General features: G+C 40.4%; 1 protein-coding gene across 1 annotated transcript in view; it reads right to left on the reverse strand.

Annotated features, from left to right (window-relative positions):
* Positions 1–1,528: 1,528 nt before the first annotated feature.
* LOC110837679 (A-type potassium channel modulatory protein KCNIP1) overlaps positions 1,529–13,454 on the reverse strand; it is a 54,346-nt gene continuing 42,420 nt past the window's right edge. Inside the window, exons 3-7 of the mRNA XM_022080089.2 lie at positions 9,405–10,905; positions 8,538–8,729; positions 3,606–3,679; positions 2,859–3,071; positions 1,529–2,107 (exon numbers count right to left, since the gene is read on the reverse strand). Of these exons, the coding sequence (XP_021935781.1) occupies positions 1,997–2,107; positions 2,859–3,071; positions 3,606–3,679; positions 8,538–8,729; positions 9,405–9,543 (729 nt within the window). The 5' untranslated portion in view covers positions 9,544–10,905 and the 3' untranslated portion in view covers positions 1,529–1,996. The remainder of the gene's footprint in view (positions 2,108–2,858; positions 3,072–3,605; positions 3,680–8,537; positions 8,730–9,404; positions 10,906–13,454) is intronic.

Consider the following 13,454-nt stretch of genomic DNA (forward strand, 5'->3'; position numbering starts at 1 on the left):
TTTTGTCAAATTCTGTAATTGGCAAGATATTTCCCCAGGTACTTTTTAAAATACAAGTACAGTTCGTGACTGTAATCTTGAGACTTCCAAGGAATGCAGGAAGTCTGAAGCATTAAAGGCTGCTGCGTAGCAGACACTATCTATCCTCCTTCATCCCACTTCCTCACCATACAAGTCTCAATATTACAGTCGTGAACAGCATATATAGATCTTACGTAAAATTATTAGTGTTATTGCTCATTATTAACAACAAATGGAACTGGTCAATAGTTATTAGCTGCTGATACATAGAAAATATTCTAAATGGAATAAACATAAAATATAAGGCGAAGAAATTCTAATTTTCACATGTCCTTGTTGGTATATTAAAACTCATATGATTTCAAATGCAAGTAACACATATCAATATAATTACTACGTAAAAGTTTGGATATGAACACTGGGGATAATAATTATTACTAGCACATTTTTTCCCAGGACTACCATATAGCTGTAGGGAGGGGAGGGGGTTAAATTGAATTGGTACATGCAAGTTTTTATGATGGAAAATGTTCTCTGATTGTCCTGTTACAATACGCAGACAATCAAAGCCTTTAAGACAGCGTAAGAGAGCGACCACCTTCGAATTTATTTTACTGTTTTTCTGTGAATGATTTGGGTTAGTTAGAAAAACTTGCTGCATTTTCCAAGTCATAGGAATCTTCCTCATTTATTGATTCTTACATCCATAATGTCAATGTTTGAAATTCTGTAGGTAAATAGTGCAAAATTGGACAGGAACATACTCATGTAATTCCTTAAATTCGTGTTAAACTTCATTCGCTTCATTTAGTTTAGAGGTCGCAAATACTTGGAAGTCTTAATCAAGCGAAAGCGATAATTTTAATTTCTACCATGTTCAATAAAACTTTAGATTTCTGCAAAGTTTACAAAGAAAATTAAATACATATCACAATGGTACAGTCCTTACCATTAAATGTTTAATATCAAACGCAAAACTTCAATGTTTTTTTTTAATCGATTCTCAAGAAATTATTTAACAACTGTGCCACTCCATTTTCCTATATAAAGAGATTACATAATCTTTGTGTCAATTTCGTCTTGGTGCAAGTTAAACATTAGTGCGGTTCTTGTGTTCTACGGCATTTAAACTGCTATAAATTTTGTGGCGACACGTGATCGGAAACAAAGACGATGCCTAAAATTTCGCTGAGAATATTTCTCAGATAAATTTTCATGCCATAACCCTACATTAAATAGCACTAATGTCACTCCCACCTCAAGATTCTTTGGTTGCAATACAATCATGGTGGATTTTCGTCCTGAAATTTAAAGCAATGTATTCCTTCGAAAAGTTGGCATTCATCTACGTGTCCACATGATGACGTCACAACCCAGAATACCAAAGCCATCTTCAGCACAGCAAGAAGCTCGAATCTTATAAACGTCAACCACTTCAACCACAAATTAAACACGAATGGCCAAGGATAGAGAATAGGAGTTTAAGACAATAAACTGATAACATCAATGACATTCTGACAGAAATTGTAATAAATTTTAAAGTAAATATTTAACTCACCACACACATACACACGTGCATACATAATTTCAACATTGAAATAATACAATTTACATGTAAGTGGGGCAGTTCACGATATATTTCTATATTTATTCCTTGTCAAACGAGGGCTACATGACGTCAAATACGTCTTCCATGATTGCACGTTCTCAATTGCAGCGCAGATACCACTGGAAAGAGACTTATTCTGCGTCTTTGAATTAACACCGCGGAAAGGCGTGATGAAACTCTTGCGTGAGTGAGAGATCACGAAATTTTTGGTGAAATTGAGTGTAGACCATTGAGCAACTCTTTGAGCCAGCCTGTAGACTTCCGTCACCAAGTGTCGCGCTCTATTGACATCCCTCGCGTACTTGGACGGCTCTGTTAATTTCCTTACTACCAAGATGGCGGTGGGTTGCCGCGAACAGGCGTATGTCAGAAGGCTGAGTCGAAGACTGCCATTGATTGAGCGATGTCTTCATCGCTCATGCAACAATCCAGGAATTCCTCCAGCGTCACAATGCCATCTCTGTTTTGATCCATCTTCTGCAAGAAACAAAACACTGTCATTACCTGGCTCAACCTGTTTCTTCCTACGGGGCAAGGGTAGTTTTGCCCCAAAAAAAGCCCTCCTGTCCAGTTATTTTGAAAACTAATTTTAATTATCTTTAACAATACTTAATCAGAAAAGAGAAATTACAATAGCATATTTTATTATTTAGTGTTCTGTCTGACGACAGGTCCATATGAACAGGATCCTTCCATCCTTTTCTCGGACTGGGACCTGTTCATATACGTTCTTGGCAGATGATCCAGAAGTGGTTTGCCATTGCCTTCTTCTGTGTGTGAATGGAGTAATTGTTGGGATGCCACGGAGGAAAACTCCGTGTTGCCTAGACGACGGCCTTGCCCAACACAAGTTATAAATTCGGGCACCGCCGGGGATCGAACCCGGGACCCCAGGATTACAAGGCCAGCGTTCTAACCCTAAATGTTACTGAAATGTATACAAATTACTATATATAATGAGGAGATATAAAACATAAGTAAATTTTGTTTAATTATCTCGACTTAAAGAACAGCTGTGTTGTTCATAAAAATGTTTCATTTCCCCCCCCCCAAACCTAACCTAACCCAACCAAAATATTTTTCACTCCTATAAATATTTAACGAGTTTGTTCCGTATGAACACAAAAACTCAAGAAGGTCTTAATGTTAAGTTGCCCGGTTTTAACCACAATAAATGTCATCGGCTCCAGTCTTTGTGGTAGTCCCCGAGAGCTGAAAGGGCTGGTACCTGGAAGATGCAATCCACCTTGTCCCGCACTGTGGTCTCGTCGACACACGGCTCTGTGAACTTTCCCATCAGCTCATACACGGCCGTGACGATGTCTGTCATCTCACTGCGAGTGATACGTCCGTCACCATTGATGTCATAGAGTGAGAAAGCCCAACGTAACTTCTCATCCAGGGAACCTCGCGACAGAATGGACAAACCCTGTACGAAGTCCTACGACACAAACCAAGATCTCATGAGGACATCTGCTCCTTTCCGTCCTAATATTTACAATGAACAGAGAATGGATCGTGAAAACATCCAAACGCGGTACGAATACAAGACATTGGTGGTTAGGTCGGTTGCCTAGCAACCAGGGAGGCCTTGTCGAGGTGGAGGGGGATTGGAGAGTCCATTACACGGGGTGAAACTGTTTCTGATTTCGTTTTTTTTTTGTTTAATATTGTACGTGCAACGGAAATTATTCCAAATAAATGTTGACGTACAAATTCTTTTTTTTGTAGAACGAGCAAATTTTGAGGAAATTGACAGGTGTTCTATCTGAGCTTCAAGTGTGAGTTATATTGATCCGGTAGGAACAACAATTTATCCCAACAAATATTGGTGTAGCATCTCCCCGAATACAAAATTTAATCTAAATGCGTTCAGTATTTTTCGAAGGATATAACGCGTTACCTTCGCGCACACAAGATATATAATTAACATAAGAGGTTAAGTGTTAGGCTGTGGAGATTGTGGGTCGCTTACCTCGAAGCTCAGCAGCCCGCTGTGGTCTTGGTCCAGAGTGTTGAATACGTAATGGGCATACAGATTCGCGTTGGCTGGAACAGGCAAAGATTGTTTGTTGTTCACTGGCTGGGTAACGAATCAGAGCACAGGCATCGAGATTTTGATGCTATGAACAGGGAAAAATTATGCAAACGTCTATAACAAGTTTGGAGTGCATATGATTTAATAACATTTGTTTGAGGAGAAGTTGCTTCTAATTGTGATTAATCCAGAAGTTCTTATCAAGAATAAAAAAGTTGTCAGTTGAACCACGGTTCCGGAGAATTTGACGTAAATACGTCTATACGGAAAGGAAGTTTATATATTGGCTTTATTCTAAATATTTCCTTTATACATGCTTTACGATTGAGATAAGTTTGATTAAGACATTGCTTATTTAACTTGAATTAGTTACGCTTAAGATGGGACTGTGGTAGCTGAATGTAACGTAACGTTTCCTAGGTAACAACAATTCCGAGTAAACACGACGTTTCGTAGGTAACCATCTTACACTCTTTTGCGGAATGACACTGACCCTAAAATATAGACGTATTTACGTCAAAAAAGACGATACCACATTAATTCATAATTATTCCTTGTGATCCATGAAGTAACCTACATATAACAACGAGAATATACTAAATTCTGGAAATGTTTCCAAACACCCAGCTCAAAACTTTTCCATCTTCTATCTAAAAATACAAATATTAAAAGATAAAAACTATAATTATACTCGCTGTTCTGTATGGATGTGAAATCTGATCTCTGACATAAATGACACAGATTTAGGGTGCCTGAGGATAATATTTAAACTTAAAAGGCGTGAAGTGGCAGTGGGTATATAAAACTGCATATATTCCTATGTCGTCTAGCGGTTAGAACGCTGGCCTTGTAATCCTGGGGTCTCGGGTTCGATTCCCGGCGGTGCCCGAATTTATAACTTGTGTTGGGCAAGGCCGTGGTCTAGGCAACACGGAGTTTTCCTCCGTGGCATCCCAACAATTACTCCATTCACACACAGAAGAAGGCAATGGCAAACCACTTCTGGATCATCTGCCAAGAACGTATATGAACAGGTCCCAGTCCGAGAAGAGGATGGAAGGATCCTGTTCATATGGACCTGTCGTCAGACAGAACACTAAATAAAATAAAAATTCCTCAGTACGCTGTTCTCAAACAAAGTCTGTGCTCTTTCTTTAGGATAAGAGGATTTTACAGCAATACAAAACTGTAGGTAAAATTATGGTAATCATCACAAGCAGAAATTCAGCAGTTCAAGGGACGATGAAATGAGTCGGACTGCACAGAACGCTTCGACATTCCCCCTGTCCAGTGGGATGTCTTGTCAATATGCCAGTGCTGTCTCCAGAGACAGCATCAATATTCTAGTCAGCCGCTCAGGACCACAAAACTTTTCAATTTTCATGTAATGTCGGTGCACCGTTCCGTTCAGAGACACCAGTATATGTGATTTGAGCTCAACCCTTTGAAGAACGAAGTTAATATAAACGGTATTTAAGAATTCAGACCCTACCGCAAAGAAAACACCACAATTCACCATTACAAGTATCAATGGTTAACGCTCGTTAAGAAAGACGAGATGGGAAAAATTAGAAATGTGTACAAAATACTGGTCTGAAAATCTAAAGAAATTATAATATTAAATCGATTTTCGAGACATCAGATTGCAAGATGTGACTCAAACATAGACTCTCGTGGAACAGGCCTTCTTGAGAAGCTAACAGTCGTTCAACTGATCAAGAAATTCCTGTCCTATTATGAAACCAAACAGTTTAATATTGAGTTGATGAAGTTTGTATCACAGACACGTTCACACAGCTGGAGTCGACACAAAATCCTTTTGTTTCTTATACCACTCAACAAAATTTACGATAATGCACACTGCTAAAGATCAGAACAATGGATATTCAAACAGTGTTGTATTTCTGGGTTGTTAATGTGGGACCCGTAGGACGCAGATGGATCCATTAATGCTGTTCCCAGAGGTTTAATGCAACACGGACGAATGTCATAAACTGTCCAGCGTCTACTGCAGAAATCCTATTTTTACTGTTCTTTTAGACTTTGTCCATCGTGTAAATATTATAAAATTACTACATTTTGGTAGTATGAGCCGGGATAGCTCAGTCAGTATAGTGACTAGCTACGGGGTTCGATCCCCGACGGGGGCAGAGAATTTTTCCTCTAGCCTCTGCGTCCAGACCGGCTCTGGGGCCCACCCAGCCTCCTCTACAATGGGTACCGGGGTCCTTTCCCCGGGGGTAAAGCCGGCCGGGGCGTGATGTTGACCACTCACCCCCATCTAGTGCCGAGGTCAAGGAAGAGAGGATCTATACCTCCACCCCCCCCCAAACGCCTACATGGCGTATAGTGGGACAAACTTTACTTTACTTACTTTACTATACCGGGTGTTGCGTTTGTCCTTATGAATAATTTGAATTGAAGACGATTTCATATTAAGGTCTTCGCATTTTGGCATCCTTAACTGATCGCTTCTTTCAGATAAATCTCAACTTTTGACACAGTCTGAATGGTACTTCGCCCTGAAGACGGAAACAGGTTTCTCCGAGAAGTCGACGACGTAGTCCGTGTCGACCACAGACAGAGTCAACACCAGCATCGTGAAACCCTGAAATCGTCTTTCAACGAGAGCTTCCTCATGCCGGAAACACGGGGCAGTCAACATTCTCGTCGCGTTTGGTCGAGCACTTGGTACAAACTGCGTGAACGGACGGACGGACGGACAGACTCATTTACTTTGATTTGTAGCAGCTGAGAGAATTTTGTGAAGACAAGATGAAATATTTAATTGGCCGAGCCAAGAGCAATGCGAGCGTTCTTAATTTTATTAAACGAATCGAGGGTCGTTCTGCAGTACGCGATGTTACTCAGTTGAAATTAAACAGGAAGAATCAGCAGTCTGCGTGAGGGCTTAGCGAAATGTATGATTAGATTGTAAAGCTCAACCATTACGTCACTCCGGGGAGTCTTCATTTCATCACTGCCATCTACCGTGATGTAATGGAATTTGTGGCAGGACTGATATTGCTCCACTGAGGACATCCTGACGCGCCTGCGTATTGCTGTCACTTTGGTCTGTGTGCATCCAGGCGAAAATAGGACACTGATACACTGGTGATGACGTCATAGTTCTCAATCTGACATCCACGAACAACAGACGACTCAATTAACGCTTGAGTCACAATCAGAAATTCTCTCATCCAGAGGTTGGGACGAGTCTATCCCGCACGCTTACACCCAACCAAAATATATTTGAGTTCAACTGCTGTCCAGACTAAGATTGGTCCTTGTTTTTCACAGTCTCTCCCGGCAAAAGTTCCTACACTTACTTGTTAACAGTCCACGAACGACTCCTTCCAAATTCCTATGTGTTAAATAATTTATTTCCACGTGTCCATCTCACTCGACAATATTTTATTTCTGAAGCTGAAACAGATGAATTACGAAGGAAGTGGTCGTGGCCAGTTTATATGGTTCTATTCTAAGTTTTAAGCAGAGGGAGCCTAAATAAGAACACGAAGTTCACAAATCAGAAACAAAAGTGGTAACAATTCGGCCTCTACTTTGAGTCAAAATAGCTTCCACACATACACAGAACATTTGATGCTCATTTGATTTTGCGCTGAGATGACAGGTTTTGACGGAAGGCGTACAAAGACGACTTTTCAGATTACTTTACCGTCTCCATCATCAGGACGACGAGCGCTCCTCTATCTCACGCTTTCTTTGGGCAAGATTATCGGATTTATCATACATACAGTTGCCTCACCGCCCTGAGGATGAAGGCAGTAAGCAAATCTGAAATTTCGGTCAATTTCTAGCAGAAAACACGGCGAAACATCCAAGAAAGGAGCCACATTCTGATTTACCTTTTGTCCTTATGACAGAAACACCATGAGTGTCGACAACTATGGTAAGACTTGAGGTTCTCACAGCGGTGAATATGAAGATATCCGTCTCCTGGGTTATTGCGCTGTGTAGTCTGGTCGATGTTAACCAACGTTTCAGAGGTCATACTGCCTCCGTCATCAGGGCGATCTCCCTGATGACGGAGGCAGTATGACCTCTGAAACGTTGGTTAACATCGACCAGACCTCACAGCGCAACAACCCAGAAGACGGATATCTTCATACTCATCGCCCTGATGATGGAGGCAGTATGACCTCTGAAACGTTGGTAAACATCGACCAGGCTACACAGCGCAACAACCCAGAAGACGGATATCTTCATACTCATCGCCCTGATGATGGAGGCAGTATGACCTCTGAAACGTTGGTAAACATCGACCAGGCTACACAGCGCAACAACCCAGAAGACGGATATCTTCATACTCATCGCCCTGATGATGGAGGCAGTATGACCTCTGAAACGTTGGTAACCATCGACCAGACTACACAGCGCAACAACCCAGAAGACAGAAATCTTCATACTCATCGCCCTGATGACGGAGGCAGTATGACCTCTGAAACGTTGGTTAACATCGCCCTGATGACGGAGGCAGTATGACCTCTGAAACGTTGGTTAACATCGACCAGGCTACACAGCGCAACAACCCAGAAGACGGATATCTTCATACTCATCGCCCTGATGATGGAGGCAGTATGACCTCTGAAACGTTGGCTAACATCGACCAGACTACACAGCGCAACAACCCAGAAGACAGAAATCTTCATCGCCCTGATGATGGAGGCAGTATGACCTCTGAAACGTTGGTTAACATCGACCAGACTACACAGCGCAATAACCCAGAAGACAGATATCTTCAACTATGGTAAACGTCTGACAGATTACAGCGTAGAAGGCAACCATCTTCATGGTAGCCGCCGTGAGAACCTGAAATCTCACTTCTAGTTCAACATCTGTGCTCACCTCCTTGTGGAAAGAACTGGGAATAAATGCCCTTGAACGTGTCCTCACGAACGACACCCGTGGGGCACTCCGCCTTGAAGCCTCGGTAGATTCTTTTCAGCTCCGCCTCGGTGAACCTCGTCGCCCTGCACAGGGACTCCAGGCTGTCTGGACGATAGCGCGGAGGGGTCTCTAGGTCATCAAACTCCGAGTCTGTCATCATGAAAGAATCAAACACTGATATTGTCACCATGTTATACAGGGTGGTCAAAATCATAGTAAAAATTTTAAAATGATCGTAACTTTTTATTCAGGGCACGTATTGGAAAACGAACTGATGCCCTGTGACAGTGGCCGGACGTGGCACTCTTTACCGCGTCGCAGATTCTGTCTGACCGCGATGGACAGACACCCGACTGGTTCTTTCAGACCAATCATACTGTCCACTCAAAACAGGTGTCCGGTTCATTCAAAATCCCTCACTTACACACTCAGGTTTTAAGAATCTAACTAGCACACGGGATTTATTCTTGAAATTTTATGAGATGTACCAATAAATTACAAATTAAGACAGCAAATATGATTTCTAGGCAGTCAGCGGTAATTTTTGGGTGTGCAGACGTAAGTTTGTCCATGAACTATAAAAAGAATTTCATTGGAGTCAGAGATCGATATATTGCACTGTCGATAGTGGTCTTCTCGGTTGGACTTATATGATGAGCCTACTGTCTCCATCTTCAGTTTTGTATATGTCAGCCTAATGTTCCTCCGAAACACTGGTGCCCAACTACAAGTCAAAACCCGTATGACCACCCTCGACTAAGAGCCTCAAATTCCGAGTCACTTTATGGTAAAAAAAAAGGCTTGAAATGGCGAGTGGTTTGTTACCTAGGGCAAACTTCACTCCGGTCCACGCCTGCTTGACGTAGTTGACAACCCTCCGGTACAGCGACCGGGACACCTTGCTCGTGCCGCCCTGGTTTTGCTGTTCGTGCTTCCCCGCGTGACTGCTCACCATTCCGTACATCACGGGCTGCCATTCCCCCGGGGAGGAGGCGTGGGGGTGCCCATCGTGTCTTCTCACTGTGCCCCCAATTCCGACTGAGTATTGAAATGACGTAACACAAGACTGTCGCTCCCACAGCCCTCGTTTTCGACACAGCCGGAACAAAATAACGTCGGGAAACGTAGTTTGATGTTTTAAGCAACGCCTACTGGAAAACTACGTATCGAAATTCAAAACAAATAGAAGAGAATAATATATAACGCACTTAGTTTCTTCTTATGTTTTTACACATACGAAAGAGAATCGCGAATTAATCTTAGCTTAGTAACAAATTTTTGTTGTCATTATATGAAGATGTCAGCGTGAAATTTTGACTTCGTTTTCTGTCAATTTCGTTAGTTTAAATGTAGCCAGTGAGTTATCCCACAAACAAAAATTACGTGAATCACATCAAAGTTTATTTATTACTGCAGAAATGAACACAATTGTTTTTGTGGCAGTTCCTTAAATATTAATACGCGAATGAAAGTAAAATTGTATGAAAGAAGAATTTTTTTATAAAACTTTAAAAATCAAAATTACAAATTACGAGAACCTAAATTACAGAGATTCAAATTAAATCGATACAAAAGAATTTCGTCTGCATCTGAAGGTCTTTAGGATTACGTAATTTAACAATAATATTACTTTGTTTAGATGAATTTTAGTATCCGAATTTGCTTTAACAAATACTTTAGTATTAAGGAATGGATTATCTTTCCTGTTGATTCAATTAGGCGAATGTAAGATACATAAAATATATTTTTAAGTTAATTTTTAAGAGACGTTAATCACGGCTGAATTATTTAACTTGCCACATATTACGGAAAGATGGTACATAAAGATCTATAAATTTTCATACACAGACAATAACTTTGACGCGAAGTAACAAATATGAACTATAGAATAGAAAGGGACAAACTTCGCATATACTATGAAAAGTTACTAGAAGTTTTGGGGGTGATGATATGAATACTGAAATGCTTATATCGCTTTCCACAGTCAAACAGAATTAACAATGAATATACAATCTGTATACGAACCCTCGGCCTAAGTTAGAGAACGGCCGAGGAATTTATAATCCGTTCCTAATAACAAATTATAGAATTATATTGATTAATGCAACATAACAACTGAATAAAATATTAAAAATATTTTATTTTAGTGATTAACAGAGCCGAATTCATCGTCTGTTCTAAACGAAAGATTTATTTCTACAGTTGAACACCCAGGCAGCTTTACAACTGGCTACAATTCACTCCGAAACGTCTTGAAAACGTGATGACCAACTGGAGATCGACTGTGGGGGCACACTTCGCCGTGACGTATGCAGGACGTCTTCACCTGCGGAGTATACCAAAATACTTTAGTAAATCCCAAATGTATTATACGGTTTCAACAGCTCGTGACGTTTGGATGCTTTTGTACTAGTAACTATAATAATAATAATAATAATAATAATAATAACTAGTAATTAATAAATATACTATTTCGTTAAGTGAAGTTTATATGAACAGCTCCGAGGAAAATGATACGAAAACGCGTAGCTTTACCCTACAAGCCAATCCACTTGGAAGGATTTCGATTGAATTTGGTATGGGAAGTCTAAAACGTGACAGGCGAATTTAATTTTAATTTGGATGTGTCCGACAGAAACTGTATTCTGTAATAAAGTTGGTAAATTTTCTTTAAAGCGGATTTCCGTAAGATAAGAAGTGAAAGAAATATTTAAGGTTGTCAAGGCGACGAGTATGAAGAAGGTCTTCTTCTGCTGGGTTGTTACGCCGAGTAGTTTGGTAGAAATTCACCGACGTTTAAAATGCTCTTCACGTCTTCTTACCGCGTACCAACGACACAGCGTTTAATAACAAAATAATTAATGAATCTAAAAGGATTTGGAAGGATGTGATTGTAACCTAATTTAATTAACTATCCCAGCATCTGGAGCAGCCTGGAGAAAAGTAGGATTATCAGTAAAAGCCGTCGGAGGAGCTCGTCTGCGGAACGATACCAAGATCTCCAGACTGACAACCGTTCGTCGGTCAGGTTCGTACCTCTGAGAGGTCTATGTGTTACGTGACACTGAGGTTTCATTGCAGAATAGAAGGCTCTGTGGTCAGACCACAGCGATGTTTGAAGCTGCAATTAATCCTTCATCGATTGGGTGGCTTTTACCCAACAAAACCACCAACGCTGATTGGAATAAAATGAAACATTTGATTGCAATCACACAGTAATTCAGTTTACTGTTTCTTATCAGGTTTATTCAGCTCAGTGCATGGAACATCGTAGAACTCAATGCTCAGTGACTGAGCCTACGACTCACTTGGCAACTAACAGATTAAACTGACCGTTTGACTCATTTTCAACCCCAGGATTAGCTTTTAATGCTATAATCTAATTTCGTTTTTGGTTTTCCGACTCGCAGCTTTGAAAGGTGTTTCACCAAAAAAGTTCCGTATGAATTTTTTTTTTTAAACGAAGACTTTCTGTCTCATTAACGTAGATATTTATCTGGCCTGCAGTTAAATTCCGCCATTCGGTCCAATGCAGATTGATTTATTCCACGCCTGAACAGACTATTACTGCTATCTACCTTTGGCAGACATAATGGAGACTGAATATTTTATTTATTTAGTGTTCTGTCTGACGACAGGTCCATATGAACAGGATCCTTCCATCCTTTTCTCGGACTGGGACCTGTTCATATACGTTCTTGGCAGATGATCCAGAAGTGGTTTGCCATTGCCTTCTTCTGTGTGTGAATGGAGTAATTGTTGGGATGCCACGGAGGAAAACTCCGTGTTGCCTAGACCACGGCCTTGCCCAACACATGTGGAGACTGAATATTAGTTATTTAATGACGCTGTTTTAAGTACACTGAAGCAGTTCGAGAACAAATTTCTGATAATATCTAGAATTAAAAGCAGAACGTAACTAAGACTGGACAGAGAGAAATAGTTGAAAGTTTAATAATTTGCAGACTACACTTCTTCGTAAAATTGAAGAGTGATAAAATCGAGAAGAATGAGATGAGCGAGATATGTAGCATGAATGGGTGAGTTCAGAAATTCATACGTCATTTCAGAGGAAAAAAAAACCTTAACAGGGGACTGTCTAAACAGCGGGACGCTTCTGAAAAAAAAATAGTAACAGTTTGCAAATGGAGACGCACATGGCGTCTAAAAATAAAGAACTACAAAAGCTTAAAACTGCCTACACGAATAAACTCGCGTGATGAAAAAAAAAAGAGTTAATACCTAGCTATTACTGTCGCAGTGCGTCTACTGAAAATGGAGGTAAAATACATTACAGCTCAGTAATTTACCGTCTCCAATTTTCAATTAGATTAAGTGGAGAAGGGAAACACATTGGCCGCTGCTTAATCGAACTCACATTCGAAAGAACGCCTCACCCTCCACCCCCTCTACAATCTCATGGCCCCTTAATAACTGCACAATTAAAAACAGTCGGTCGGAATAAATAAATTTGCATTTTGGTGGAGGGGGGGGGCCCAGAAGGCCCGCATTTATTAGAACTGTTAACTTGTACTATGTGGGTTGCATGAATAATGCACAATTGGAGGTTCCCTACCCTCTCCAGCCCTCGGGCCACCCTACGACATCCTAGTGTCTCAGAATAACGAGAAAAATTGATTTCCTATGCTATTATTTAAACGATTTTAATTACTAGCAGAAAACGTGTCGTTATATTACCGACTCTGCATCTCAATAAGAACAAATAATAATTCAATTCAATTCATTAATAATAATAATAATAATAATTTCAGAAAACCGCCATTTTAGGATCTTCATACATCATTCGAAAGACGCTTCCATAAAATATATAGTCATCCATCAAAATAAAACTATATAATATAATATATGTAACAC

This window comes from Zootermopsis nevadensis, unplaced genomic scaffold (assembly GCF_977971745.1).
Source record: "Zootermopsis nevadensis isolate Lab colony 2312 unplaced genomic scaffold, Znev_1.0 Znev_ptg000008l, whole genome shotgun sequence".
Lineage (NCBI taxonomy): Eukaryota > Metazoa > Arthropoda > Insecta > Blattodea > Termopsidae > Zootermopsis > Zootermopsis nevadensis.